At 47.0% G+C, this 15,152-nt stretch overlaps 1 protein-coding gene across 2 annotated transcripts in view; it reads left to right on the forward strand.

Annotated features, from left to right (window-relative positions):
- NSMAF (neutral sphingomyelinase activation associated factor) overlaps positions 1-13,263 on the forward strand; it is a 96,235-nt gene extending 82,972 nt beyond the window's left edge. For both annotated transcript variants that reach the window (XM_066578297.1, XM_066578298.1), the window contains 7 exons: positions 3,105-3,172; positions 3,248-3,371; positions 7,593-7,676; positions 9,178-9,328; positions 10,320-10,422; positions 12,372-12,481; positions 12,885-13,263. In XM_066578297.1, the coding sequence (XP_066434394.1) occupies positions 3,105-3,172; positions 3,248-3,371; positions 7,593-7,676; positions 9,178-9,328; positions 10,320-10,422; positions 12,372-12,481; positions 12,885-12,979 (735 nt within the window). In that variant the 3' untranslated portion in view covers positions 12,980-13,263. The remainder of the gene's footprint in view (positions 1-3,104; positions 3,173-3,247; positions 3,372-7,592; positions 7,677-9,177; positions 9,329-10,319; positions 10,423-12,371; positions 12,482-12,884) is intronic.
- The last annotated feature ends 1,889 nt before the right edge of the window (positions 13,264-15,152 follow it).

Consider the following 15,152-nt stretch of genomic DNA (forward strand, 5'->3'; position numbering starts at 1 on the left):
GGCTGTCAGTCACAGCCGGCGTCTCGCTGCAGCAGCGGGGGGACATCGGAGATGCGCCCGCCACTTTTAACCCCTTCCCTGCCGCGATCTAAGTAGATCGCGGCAGGGGAAGAGTTCACAGCGGGAGCGCGGCTCCCTCTGTGTCTCCGGCCGGAACTCGCGATGTCATCGCGAGAGCCCGGCCTGTCACCATGGCAACAGGACGCCAGACACTGGCGTCCTGTATTGCCTATGCCTGAGATCGCTGTATGAGCGATAAGGCATGGGAGAGCAGTAGCTCTGCCATGCCTTATGACAGCGATCATCAGGGCAGTGATTAAAGTCCCTCAGAGGGACACAAACAGTGTAAAAAAAAGAAAGATTTAAAAAATGAATTTAAAAAAATGTAAAAAAAAAGAGTAAAAAAAACCATTTTTTATGCTTTTTCTCAGATTAGCATAAAAAAAGGTAAAAAAAAAATAAAACCCCACATATTTGGTATTGTCGCGTCCGTAACGATGCGTACAATAAGTTGCACATGCTTTTGACTGTGCACCGTAAAAAACGCTAAAAAAAAAGCTAAAAAACGGAGGCAAAATGCTCATTTTTAGCATTTTGCCTCACTAAAAACGCAATAAAAGTGATCGAAAAAGTCGTATGTACGCCAAAATGGTACCAATAAAATCTACAGCTCGTCTCGCAAAAAATAAGCCCTCATAGAGCTCTGTACATCAAAAAATAAAAAAGTTACAGGACTTTGAATGCAGCAATTTAGAATAGAAAAAAGATTTCCAAAAAAAAGGGTTTTTATTGCAGAAAAGTGGGAAAACCTAAAAAAAATGTTAGAATTTTGGTATCGTTGTAACCGTACCGGTCTGCAGAAAAAATGGAAAGTCTCATTTATGCTGCATGATTAACGGTGTAAAAAAAAAATAAAAAAATCTATGGCAGAATTAATGCGTTTTCTCTCTCTATCATTAAAAAAAAAAAAAAATTTTTACAATATAGTCTATGTACCCAAAATTGGCATCGATAAAAACTACAGTTCGCCACGTAAAAAACAAGCCCTTATACGGCCGCGTCCACGGAAAAATAAAAAAGGAATTCAGAAATTCCACCGTTTTTAGATTTTGTAGTATTGGCATTCAATAAAACATGATGTTAGTGTCTGGATCAGCACTATAATAGCAAAATATCAAGTTTATGTAGTTTTTTTTTTTTTTATGTGTTGCCACTTTTGCACACTAAAAGCGTTTCTCTGTCACCGCATTGCAAGACCCAAAACATGTTTATTTTTTTCATTGAAAGGCCGCCTGCAGACGGCCGGGTCGGATCTGGCAGCGAGACTTCTCGCCGCGGGACCTGACCCGAGCGCCTGCAGAGAGCAGCGCGTACTCACCCGCGCCCCGCAGCTCCGGATCTTTCATGTGCCGGCTGCCGGGCAGCCGAAACATGCGCAGATCGGAGCCGGCAGCGGGTGAATGACGTTTCTGTGCGGGGCTCTGCGAGAACATGTTGTGCGAGATTTCGCGCGGCCAAACCGCGGCCGTCTGCATAGGATTGCGTTTGTTAACGCAATCCTATGCAGGCTTCCAGCGGCGATAGGCCCACCGCGGAATTTCCGCCCGTCTGCAGGCGGCCAAAGAGTTGTATGAGAACTTTTTTTTTTTTTTGAGAAAGACAGAATTCCCTGTGGCGGGGCATTTTTCTAGTCACGGATACAACATAGAACATATGAAAGTTTCTATATTAAAAGGCTATTTCAAATCCCAATGTCACAGAAGAATTTGGGAGTACAAATTTATGACAGTCTTTGACACTGTCAAGAATGGAATGAACCTCGGAGGAGGCTTCTTGCATCAGTGGAGAATATGAGAAATCTGGAGCAGAGAAAACACGCTGGCCTGGGGACCCCCTAACACCAATTTAGGCCGCCTGCACACGGGCGGAAATCCCGCGGCGGTATTTCCCGCGGGATTTCCGCCACTAAAAGCCTGCATAGGAGTGCATTACAATACGCACTCCTATGCAGACAGCCGCGGTTTGGCCGCGCGAAATGTCGCGCGGAAAACAAACCGCGGCATGTCCTATTTCTGTGCGGGGCTCGCAGAGCCTCGCACAGAAACGTCACTCACCCGGCCGCCGGCTCCGGTCTGCGCATGCGCCGGCAGCCGGCACATGAAAAAGCCGGGGCCGCCAGGCGTGGGTGAGTACGCGCTCGTCCATGCAGGCTCTCGGGTCGGGTCCCGCGGCGTGAATTCTCGCCGCCGGATCCGACCCGCTTGTCTGCAGGCGGCCTTAGAGACCATAAAACTTCCACATCCCTCATCAGTGGACTAACTTAAGTAGCAATTAGGTGTGCAAATGAAGCCTTCCCTGAATAGCCTGAGGGCTCTTATCTGCGCTCAGATCCTTTGTTCTCCATGGGGAAACAATGCTATCAGAAGAGATGAAGAACTTCTGATATGAGTGAATGACGATTTTTAGGTTGGACTGAATTTAACGATCAGCCAGCAGTGCCCGAAAAAGCAGACGATGGGCGCACATTTACACGCACCGATTATCGCTAAAACAATCGCCAATTAGCATTTTTTTTATTATTTATTTTTAAGCGATTATTGGCTGGTGTAAATGGGCCTATAGTATTTACTCCTCTACTCATTCTGTTCTGGTATTGTTTTAAGTGCAAATTAATCGCACGATATCTGTGCCTTTTTATATGTATGTGTGCCTCTTCTGACCTATTCTATTTAAGGTTGGAAAGCTCACTATAACATCACGTATTTTTGTTAGCCATTAAAAGGTATCATATGTACAAGATTACTTGGTTTCTCTTGCTGGGAACAATCACATTTTGTCTGGATTGTTTAATAAAGAGAAAAAGTTTTTTACCTGACGGCTGGACTTTCCCCCAGTTTCCTGTGCATTGAAATAAATGGCTTCTATTCACTTTCTATCGCATGTGCAAATTTTGCACGCACAAAGCACTGCACGAATGTTAGTCTATTACTTTTGTACTAATCCGTTACTGGTCCTTGTTCAGGTTTTTCCATATTGGCTGATGACTTTCCTTTTAGCTTTTACCTCCTGCATTGATTTTCTCGTTTTTCCTGCTTCCCCACCAGGCGCTGTCGTCTTGCGTCCTCTTGCCCGGAGATACAACAGTGATGTGCTCCTCGTGGGATAATAATGTGTGCGTATATTGTCATACAGTTAACATTTCAGAACCTTTCCATGCGATGTGATATATCTTTTCTCTATGTTTTAGATATTTTTACTCTATCGCTTTTGGAAGAAGACAAGATACGTTGATGGGACATGATGATGCTGTTAGCAAAATCCACTGGTGTAACAGCAAACTCTTCACTGGATCCTGGGATTCTACAGTAAAGGTCTGTACAGAATGACTATGGGGGTCCAGGATGCATTTGATATAAAGTATTGCTTTGGGCACACATGTTGCTGTGTTATGTGTCACAATACACGTTGTCAATATAAAATCAAGCCCCTAGAACAGTGATGGCGAACCTTTTAGAGACCGAGTGCCCAAACTGCAACCTGAAACCCACTTATTTATCACAAAGTGCCAACACGTCAGGGGGCGGGGCTTATCACGACGTATGATCTTTTTTTTTACCCCCGTCATTCTAAAAAGGACAGGGCCGCTTCAAAATAGACAGGAAACACATTTTGACTGCTTTTAGGATGCGGAAATACTGCAGAATGTCCTCAGCGGAAATTTATGTGGAAAATTCTGCAGTATTTCCGCATCCAAAAAGCAGTCCAAATCTGCATCCTGTCTATTTTGAAACAGCCCTGCCAATTTCTGCCACCTGCAAACATACCCCAGCGGTAATAGTGACACCCCCCCAGCAGCCCCAGCGGTAATAGTGACACCCACATCACAGTGGCCGCAGCGGTAATAGTGACCCCCCCCAGCGATAATAGTGACCCCCACGCCACAGCAGCACCAGCGGTAATAGTGACACCCCACCCCCACCCCCCAGCGGCCCCCAGTGCATTAGAGACACACACCCCCAGCGGCCCCCAGTGCATTAGGGACACCCAGCGGCCCCCAGTGCATTAGGGACACCCAGCGGCCCCCAGTGCATTAGGGACACCCAGCGGCCCCCAGTGCATTAGGGACACCCAGCGGCCCCCAGTGCATTAGGGACACCCAGCGGCCCCCAGTGCATTAGGGACACCCAGCGGCCCCCAGTGCATTAGGGACACCCAGCGGCCCCCAGTGCATTAGGGACACCCAGCGGCCCCCAGTGCATTAGGGACACCCAGCGGCCCCCAGTGCATTAGGGACACCCAGCGGCCCCCAGTGCATTAGGGACACCCAGCGGCCCCCAGTGCATTAGGGACACCCAGCGGCCCCCAGTGCATTAGGGACACCCAGCGGCCCCCAGTGCATTAGGGACACCCAGCGGCCCCCAGTGCATTAGGGACACCCAGCGGCCCCCAGTGCATTAGGGACACCCAGCGGCCCCCAGTGCATTAGGGACACCCAGCGGCCCCCAGTGCATTAGGGACACCCAGCGGCCCCCAGTGCATTAGGGACACCCAGCGGCCCCCAGTGCATTAGGGACACCCAGCGGCCCCCAGTGCATTAGGGACACCCAGCGGCCCCCAGTGCATTAGGGACACCCAGCGGCCCCCAGTGCATTAGGGACACCCAGCGGCCCCCAGTGCATTAGGGACACCCAGCGGCCCCCAGTGCATTAGGGACACCCAGCGGCCCCCAGTGCATTAGGGACACCCAGCGGCCCCCAGTGCATTAGGGACACACCCCCCCCCCCAGCGGCCCCCAGTGCATTAGGGACACCCCCCCCCCCCCCAGCAGCCCCCAGTGCAGTGCATTCGGGACACCCCCCCCCCCCCCCCCCTTCCCCAGCGGCCCCCAGTGCATTAGGGACACACCCCCCTTCCCAACGGCCCCCAGTGCATTAGGGACACCCCCCCCTTCCCAACGGCCCCCAGTGCAGTAGTGACACCCCACAGTGCCCCTCCCGAGACCCACATACTTACCTCCTCCTCCTCCCTCCTCCTCCTCCCTCCTCCTCCTCCCTCCTCCTCCCTCCTCCTCCTCCCTCCTCCTCCCTCCTCCTCCTCCCTCCTCCTCCTCCCTCCTCCTCCTCCCTCCTCCTCCTCCCTCCTCCTCCTCCCTCCTCCTCCTCCTCCTCCTCCTCCTCCTCCTGGAAGCTCAGCTCTTCTTCTGGTCAGCGATGGTCCCGGCATGCATATTAACTTTTTCTTACCCACTTCTGCCGCAATAGGTAATTCCCAGCAACCTGATTGGCTGTTTGGTTGTTTGGGTTGGCTGATTCACCAATCAGGTTGCTGGGAATTGCTGATTGCGTCAGAAGTGGGGAAGAAAGAGTTAATATGCTCCCGACATACACTCTGACTTCAGTGTGCTGCCGGACGCCTTCCCCCCCCTCCCGGCGGAACCAAGTAGTAGGAGACGTTGGGGGAGGGGGATTCCAGCTGCACACTGAAGTCAGTGTGTGCCGGGATCAGCACGGCTAGCGGTGCCGTTTGTGAATGCCGGCAGGGGAGCCGCGGCCCCTGCTTGTATTCACAAGTGGTAAGCGGCCGATGGGGCGCGTGTCGGTAGGGAGGGCTCTGCGTGCCGCCTCTGGCACGCATGCCATAGGTTCGCCACCACTGCCCTAGAAGAAGTTGTCGTTTTGCTGCAGAACTCAGCATGAAATTACATCTCAGGCAGATATGTCAATGATGAGAGTTGTGCTGCTTAGAAGAGCGGTCTTGTCACCTGAGGGGCTAAGAGTGGTTCCCCCCTTTTCCTATAAAAGGCTCTCAGAGGCTTTTTGTCTGTAGTGACCTCTTCTTCCACTTGTGTAGACCTTATTGACCACTAGATGTTGTTAGACTGCTTTCACACTTGGGGGGGGGGAGGGGCTTAGGGTAGAGAGATGGAAACCCTGTACCGAGCCTCAGGATAACCCACGATAATAGGGGAAGTTTTCACACACTCTCCTGAACTATGCTGTAGGTAAGTTGAACTGAGAATAGCGCAGCTATTCTGAAATTTTTCAAGACCCGTTGAACTTGACTTTCAACTAGTTGTCTGGGTATTTTCAGATGTAATGTATAGTATTTAAGTTACTGCACAACGTGTAATAAAGCCTTCTCTCATCTTGACTTCTGTTTAGAATGCTGTTCACATTTTACATTAACGCACATATGTAAGCTCGCCTCTTCCAATCCTGCTGCTGGTTCAGTGTCTGCAGCATATGGCCTGGAGAGCTGCATGCTGGGAAGTGTAGTGCTTTCAGCAAGGCATATAGAAGAATATAGTCTAGCAGAGTAGTATATCATCGCAGTGTTCCTAAAGCCCCATTTACACTGGACGAATGTCGGGCAAACGACGCTCGACACTCATCCCGACACCTGCTGTTACAGAGGAGTGAGTGTCACTGGCTCTCTGACAGAGCGGCCAGCAGGGAGCCGGGACGGCTGGAGGAGATTTCACTCCACGCTTTTTCCCGCCTCTCTCCATCCACTTAACATAGCGGCCGTTCAGTAATGAACGGCTGCTGTTTACACTGAACGATCATCATTCAGAATTTTATGCAGCCTAAACAATGAACGATGAGCTGATCGTTCAGAGTAAATCGCAGCCGTTCAGTACTGAACAGCCACTGTGTTAAGTCAATGCAGAGGGGCGGAGGAGAACGATGAGTGAAATCTCCTCCAGCTGCCCCACTGCGAGCCAACGATACTCCTGTGCAACAGCATGCGAGTGAATACATGCAGGGATGAGTGTCGGGCATAGTTTGCCCAACATTCGTCCCGTGCAAATGGGCCTTAAAGGGGTTGTCTCGCGCCGAAACGTTGTTTTTTTTTGTTTTTTTTCCATAGGCCCCCCGTTTGGCGCAGGACATCCCCAAGAGATGTGTTAAAAAAAAAAATGTATATTACTTACCCGAATCCCCGCTCTGCGACATCTTCCTTCTTCCTACTTCTTCCTTCACCAAGATGGCCGCCGGGATCTTCACCCACGATGCACCGCGGGTCTTCTCCCATGGTGCACCGTGGGCTCTGTGCGGTCCATTGCCGATTCCAGCCTCCTGATTGGCTGGAATCGGCACACGTGACGGGGCGGAGCTACGATGACCAGCTCTCCGGCACGAGCGGCCCCATTCACCAGGAAGAAGACCGCACAGTGCAAGCGCGTCTAAAAAAGCAAGAAGACATCAGAATTAGACGGATCCATGGCGACGGGGACGCCAGCAACGGAGCAGGTAAGTGAATAACTTCTGTATGGCTCATATTTAATGCACGATGTATATTACAAAGTGCATTAATATGGCCATACTGAAGTGTATACCCCACTTGCTGCCACGAGACAACCCCTTTAAGCATTTAGAGGGGTGTCAATCACTACCTGCAAATTTAGTCAATACGGTGACCAAAGAGTGAATGCCGCTGCGGTAAGAACGGTCTCTAAAATAGTTTATGTATCCACTAAGATTTACAGAATACCGATCATGTTCTATTACTTTATAGTTTAGCTACTGAATTCTCATATCAAGCTTACAACAGTCAAAACCTTCATACATTAATCCCGGTTTCTCCTCCAGGTGTGGAACTGCGCACCCACCGATGTGTGTGGGACCAAGAGAAACAACTTTGAATTGCTGGCAGAATTGGAGCACGATGCTGGTGTGAGTTTATAGGACTGTGTATCTTGTAGAACCTTTCTGCGTGATGAGACAGTGTAACCTGGTATGTTCAAGCCTTGTACACCATAAAGGGGGAATTTGGCAAATGATTTGTGCCACTTTTGTGGTGTTTGAAAGAAGGAAATTTTGTCAAACCCCATTTATTCTCTCAAAATTTGCAACTTCTCGCCTTTTTAAGTGGGTAGGGTTTGGTGTGTGAGCAAATTCTCTATGCCCTTCTGGGGCAGTGACAGCCAAGGATGCACCACATTCATTAAGGCACATGCATTTCAATAGAAACCTACCTTACATTTAATCCATTGACTTACATGTTTACCACTTAATTGCTTTCAATTTATAACATACTGACCTATAATGAAGAATGTGCCCAGTGTGGCAGGACTTCAGTGTCCTTATAGCTGCGAGACCTGGAGACCCCCCCCTTCCCCTTGCTTCACGTGAACAGAACATAGACCACCATGAGGGCTCTTTCACAGGAGTGCTGTCCGCCTGCAGTGTAGCCGCGCACAGAAGACACTTCTATAGGAACCAATGGGTTCCTATAGAAGCGTTCACACGAGCGAATGTTAGAAACACTTAATTCACGCATCTAACAAAAGATAAAACATGCGAGTGCAAACTCGCAAGTCCGCTCCGAGGTGTGCGCCAAGATAGGACCTGACCTATCTTTGTTGCTTACTTTCCATTTACTCCTATGGGAGCTGGAAAGCACACAGCCTGCAGCTCTGTTCGTGTTAATGGGCTATTTCAAAGTAGTTTAAAATTAACCCGTTTACGCGATCTTTAGAGCAGTATGCACGCGGCTACACTGCAGGCGGACAGCGCTTGTGTGAAAGAGCCCTAAGGCTGGAATATGGAGATCTATCTGAATGAGGCCTAATACAAGCCCAGTGGGATTAGCTTAATTGGCTTCCTATGAAATAGGGCTCACATTTTCGCAAATTGTGGGCTTGAGGACTAATCCAACACAGCAGCAGCACCCGCCATGCACGTGTAATTTTTATCAGTATTTTTCTTTTTTTTTTTTTGATGTTTTATCTTATCTCTGAAGAGTCGGACCAATACATTGTGTTCTGTACATCAGACTTAGATGGTTTCAGTTCTTTATACAATTACAATGATGAACTCCAGTGTTCTGACTGGTATACAATGAGGCGAGAAAACCCCAGTACACCATACACTGTGTACAAAGAGAAGAGTCCTCATTATCTGTGGTCCCTAAATCTATTTCTAACAGGATTTTTGGCCTTTTATGAGGAGACTATATAGGATTTCAGTAAGTGCTGCTTTGATGATTACAGCATTTGTTTGGCCCCGTTAAAGGCATGTACTATACTTTAATGTTCCCATAGGTTATTATAGGGGTAACATGGTGAAGCCGTGTCATAGTTGTATAGTTTCTGAAATCTTACCTGGTCGTTTTCTGGTTATCCTACTCCTGCCAATAACCATTTTAATTCCAGCTTTCTAATATGTCTTGTAGGTTAACACTATCAGTGTGAGCCCTGATGGATCCCTGCTGGTGTCTGGAACTAAAGAAGGTGTTGTCAGCATGTGGGATGTTGCCGAGTCCTGTGTCTTGCATCAGCTTCCATGCCACAATGGTGCAGTCCATGACATTGCACTAAGTCCTGGTACCAGTATAGCTTTATACATTTCATGTCGTGCAAACCCGAATAGGGCATATGGGCATGGGTTGTCATTGTGATTAGTAGTGCAAACTATTGGCAGGGGGGTACAGTCTGTCCTCGTGGAGACTGCCAAGGAGGCTGGTGGACCATGCAGCGCTCCTCTGGGAAATTTGACTTGAATGGAAGATGCAGAGGCATTGTGCGATCTCCAATTTGTATACCAATGTCTGACCAGCTAACAGGCCTTGTGACATGACTGGGAATATAAGCCAAAACTAGAATCTGCTCCAGAAGGAAAATATAACCACGTAAGGCAGCTGTTTGGGGGCTTTGCCCCTCATCAGTGTACAATAGGTTGCTGGCTTGGTTGGGCGAGAGGCCTAGAATGTGGGTCGGGAAGGGTACAGTTTCTTTTTCAAGAGACCACCAAGAAGGTGTGAGGAGGCTTTATAGACTATGCATGCTTTTCTGGGAAACCTGGTAAGCAAACCTGAGATGGTACAATGCTTCTGCACCGCCACCTTTTGGAAGGCAGCTTCTTGACGAGGGGCCAAAACAGTCTGTACATGGTTATCTTTTCCTTCCGGAGAAGACTCTGATTTTGTCTTCTATTTCTAGTCATTGTTCCAAGGCCTGTTAGAAGGTGGGACATTGGCTTATAGGGAAGCTGCAATGTCACCTACTGGAAGGCAAAGGCATTGTACCATATCACATAGTGCAAAGGATACATGCAGCATGTCCTGTTTTCGTCTGGATACTACCTTTTGAACGTTCTCATTTTGATAACCCTATAAATGTACATACGTCTCACAGCTGACAGATAGATGAGGCTGTATGTAAGACTATGTAGAAGAACTGAGTAATCCTGGAAGTGCTTACTTTATAACCAATTCTTTCTATATTGTGGTGTTGAGTCTGTGCCTCATAAGCTTACAGAATGACAGATGTTACTTGCATGGGCAGAAATCCGTTAACTTAATGACCTTTTTTTCAGATGTCAGACATGTACTTTCTGCTGGGGAAGATGGCTGCCTAAAGATCATAGATGTCCAGACGGGAATGCTAATCTCTTCTCTGTCCTCTGGAGAGAGACAAAGGTAAATGTCACACATGCAAAACTATAGAATGCACATACAGTGCCGTCAGAAAGGGATTGGAATCTCTGCTACTTATTTCTGGGGGTTTTTTGTTTGTTTTTTATAAAAACTTGCAATGATGCTTATTTTTTTAGATGTTTTGTAGCAATGAGAAAAAAAAAAGTTACAAAACTGCTTACAGCTTTCAAAACCCATCACCTTGAAGCTTTTGTCGAGTAGAACGGTTTCCTTACACAGTTTTCCTGATAATTGTGATATTAATGTGATGATTCTACTATTTAAAACTTTAGTTACATTAAAGGGGTTTTCCAGGCAAAAACTATTGATAACGTATCCGGAGGGTCGCCTGGCCTGATGTGCGCCATAGAAGACGATGGAGGAAGTGGCTTAGCTGTCTTCACTCCCATTGCTTTAAGTGGGAGTGAAGACAGGCCACGTCTTCTCCCATCTCCTATGGCACACAACTGGCCCTGTGGACAGACTGTGGGTCGGGCAATGAAGTGATTTGTCGGGAATCCTGGTGACCAATCCGGAAGACAGCTTTTTGCCTGGAAAACCTCTTTAAACCTAAAACTTCACAGAATTTGTATAGTTAAATTTCGCTACTCTTCCATGTCCAGGATTGCTGCATAGAGAGACCGCATCCTGCTGAAAGTTTACTACAATTTTGTATGAAATTCTCTGTGAGCTACACTGGACGTCTGTGTTCAGAACTCCTATCTTTTTTTTTTTATTATTTTTGGTCAAGAAGGGCAATAAAGTAGTAAAAAAGCTAATGATATGGTGATTATTGTCTAGGCTGGAAAACATTGTAGCAAACCCTCAGTCATGAGGAGCACCAGGTCTGTACAGGCTTTGAGCCATATTACTATATATTCTTAAAGCTTAAAATGCGAGTGTACAGATACTACTTGTTCACATCACAGCTTATAAGGGATTATTCAGACGAACGTATATCGGTCGGGTATTCGCACCCAGCTGATATACGGCGTCCCTCTCTGCAGGGGGAGGAGGCTGGAAGAGCCGGGAGCAGTGCTCTGAGCTCCTGCCCCTTGGCACTATTTGCATTGAGAGGAGGCGGGGTGGGGGCAGAGCTAAGTTCAGAGACTTAGCCCCGCCCCTGTCTCGCCCTCTCCCATTGCAAATAGTGCCGAGGGGCGGGAGCTCAGGGCACTGCTCCCGGCTCTTCCAGCCTCCTCCCCCTGCAGAGAGGGACGCCGTATATCGGTTGGCGTGAATACCCGGCCGATATACGGTCGTCTGAATAAGTCCTAAATCTGTATTCCTTTCAGTGGCTTCCTGGAAATTTATAAAGTGCATTTCGACACAAAGATGATTGCTCAAAAGATTGCTTTTGAGCAATCATTTTGCATAATCTACTAATTGGTAATTAGCTCCCAGCAGCTCACAGGCTACTGAATTTATTCAGAGGCCCACCTGCTGTTCTCTGAATAAATTCTCTTTGCTCTTCCACCCGATTACAGCTCAGACAATGTAATTAGCGCTCCCCAGGCAGAACACAGCCTGTGGTCCGTCTTATCAGCTGCTCTCAGCAGTCCCCGGGTAGAACACAGTGTGCGGTCCGTCCTACCAGCTGTTCTGCTGAACGACTAATTTCAAGCCGAACTGAAGTTAATCGTTTGGCAGAAAACTGAAAGATGGGCATGTTTACATGCAATGATTATCGCTCAAAAGATGGCTTTTGAGCGAATTTTGATCAATTGTTGTTTAAATGGGCCTTTATAATGAAGGGGAAATAAATTAATGGAGTCTGGCTTTACAAAAATAAGCAAGTGCTAAAACTCGCTACAGTCTGGTCAGCAGAGGGGGGTTATTGGAAAAGTACCTAACCTACTGACGGGGCCGAGTGCTGTAATGTAGTCAGACGTGTGATGGAATCCTTACACTATTCCCAGTAGAAGTTACTTTTTCTGATCTCTTCCTTGTAGATGCTTCTGTTGGAATGGTCAGACTGTTCTATCAGGCAATGACGCTGGAGAATTGCTGGTCTGGGACCTTCTTGGTGGGAGAATTCTTGAAAGAATGTCAGGTCACACAGGTAAAATGAATATATTCATCCTTTTTCTTCTTGAATATGAGATAATGTGATAAACTGCACTCCAGCCAAGTATTAGAGAGCCCGGAGGTGATGTAGCTTTTTGGCAAATAAGCAGGGGTCCAAGTTCTTGCTGACAAATGGTTACCTTATTTCCTCCTCCATTTGTGTCTGGGCTCCACAGGCCGTTGTGGAATAGGAATAATCTACACCCAAATCTGTGTGTCTGATTGAAAATGACAGCATTCTGCCAGCACATCCCCCCTCTTACATCGTGGATTTTGACAGCAGAATATTCCATCCCATGTAAAAGCGTCCTTATATTACACTGTATCTGCCCGCAGTGTCCATAAAGCAGTTATGTGTTTGGTATATTACATTTCTATAATCCTGTGTTCCTCCGTAGATGCTGTGACATGTATGTGGATGAACGAGCCCTGCAACACTATCATCACAGGATCCGCAGACAGACAGATATTACTCTGGAGGCTGCAGTACTGAGCTTTTACTTCCCACTTCCTCTGCTCCGGACTTGAAGATTTTAAATGACTGTTTTTATGTAATGTGCAATCAATGTTGTGCGGTGCCTGACTGTAGAATGCTGCTTCAAACAACGTGCCTTGACATCCCACTATTCCATACAATTTGTGGCGTTTCCCTTATCCTTTATATGAATTGTATCTATACTTTTATATAACTGGTTATGGCTTATTTATATTCCCCCCTACCCCCCATTTCCCCTCGAAAACTAATAAAGTCTCTGTCCAGTTCACATGGGGAACTTTTAGGAATCTTTTGATGGATTACAGAAGAGAAGTGGTCAGGAGAACTTGTATGGAAGGAAGGTGTATAATATACAGCTCAGAAAGTGTAGTACACAATGTTTGACTACACCCTGTATTCAGACTGGTGCAGCGCTATATCTCAATACTGGTGTCCTATATTGCATTCTTGGAATAGGAAGGCTTAGGTGTGCTATATGGTGGCATGGCACATGGGCCCCAGAACATGGATTTCAACTTTGGTGGATCTCTGCTACTCAACTTTACAATTTGGGTTGTACTTTTACAGGGGCCACAACACAGTAAATTTCTGCTTCTTGCATAAGTCCCGTGGGACCGCTACTATGACTGAAGTAAGGAAAGCATACTCTAAGTGGCCGCCTTCTGCTGTGATGGGGGCAGATCATTCAGGAAGTTATCCATTGTTATCTGTAGATTTATGTACCCAATCCACATTGAATCACTAGAATGAATACCGGTCCAACGACTGCTCCATGTACTGTAGGAGACCACTTTGAGCATGCTTTACTTTGCATTTTGCTAAGTTCTGTGGGACTGCTGGTATGACCAGAGCGGATTTCTGCTTCGTGCATCTTAATCTTCAACTTTGGAATTTGGCTTTACTCTTACTGGGCTCACAACACAAACTTGAAATCTATGGTTCCTTATGGCTTTACAGGATACCCAGCAATTTTCCAAATTTTCTCTGCCAACCCCTTTTAAAATGGGCTGTATCTATCACAAACATATGACTGCTGCCTTTGAGGTGTGGTCAAAACTGAACCAAAAATCATGCATTTACCATGAATACTTTTCAAAGCTGCTGAATTGTGGCAAAACCATAGGTGTTTTTCACCATTCTTCAACTGAATACATCAGTTAGATGACAGTATTTGGAAGCCAAAACCAGGAGTGGAACCTACACATGGAAGAGGTGCACAAATATCTGGTGTACTTTATAGGTGACAGTATTTAGTCCAGGTTGCAAGACCCCTATGATTCTACGGAACGTGGATCAAGGGGTTGTAAACCAATGGGATAGGACAGATAGATCAACATTTGGGAAGGGGGAGGCACCTGCACTGAATAGACAAATTGTATGTAAGGCTAAAACAAGACATGTTACTGTTGGCCTCCGCTGAGTTGGTATCGTTTGCTTTGTCAGGAGGGCAGGTCCTTCTCTACGGCTGTATATTAACACTGTGCTTTGCTGAATTGTATGAATGGCACTTAGGTAAAAGGGGTGTAGACTGCAGCGTTATGAAGGATGTCATAGCTTTCATGTGGACCTCAAGGTGAAGGGCCAAAAGTAAAGACATCTGTTACGCTATAGTCCAGGCAGTAACGGAACTTGCCAAGGTGGATTGCTTTAGATACCATAAACAAAGTAAACGAGCCATTACTGACCCTCCATTCCTGGAGAAACAAAAGATTAGCAACCTTCTTCTCCGGCTGCCTGTATAGTGTGCAGCAGTACAGAGTACATGCGGCTCTGGTTAATTAAAGCAGGTGTATGTCCTATGGCCCATTTACACGGGATAATTATCGCTCAATATTTGTTCCACTGGAGTTTGAGCAATAATCATGCAGTGTAAATGCAGAAACAAATATTTGTTTGCAAGTGGCTTTTATGCTTACTGAAGGTCAGCAGTAACCATCACTGGCTTCTCATCCCAGGCAAAAGCTCTCTGGTTACGTAGAAGGTGAAGCATTGAGTGAGAAGCCTGTCTAAAACACTCTGCACGAGTGCTAACAACCTTAGCGGAGCTGTTAGCACTCATGCAGTCATTTAGCCGCCTATCTCCCTGTGTAAAATAGCCACTAGACTTATGTATATTAATGCAAAGTCTGAGGAGATGGGGTAATCAGCTTGGTTTTTCCAGACACGATGG

The sequence above is a fragment of the Eleutherodactylus coqui genome, chromosome 9 (assembly GCF_035609145.1).
Source record: "Eleutherodactylus coqui strain aEleCoq1 chromosome 9, aEleCoq1.hap1, whole genome shotgun sequence".
Classification (NCBI taxonomy): domain Eukaryota; kingdom Metazoa; phylum Chordata; class Amphibia; order Anura; family Eleutherodactylidae; genus Eleutherodactylus; species Eleutherodactylus coqui.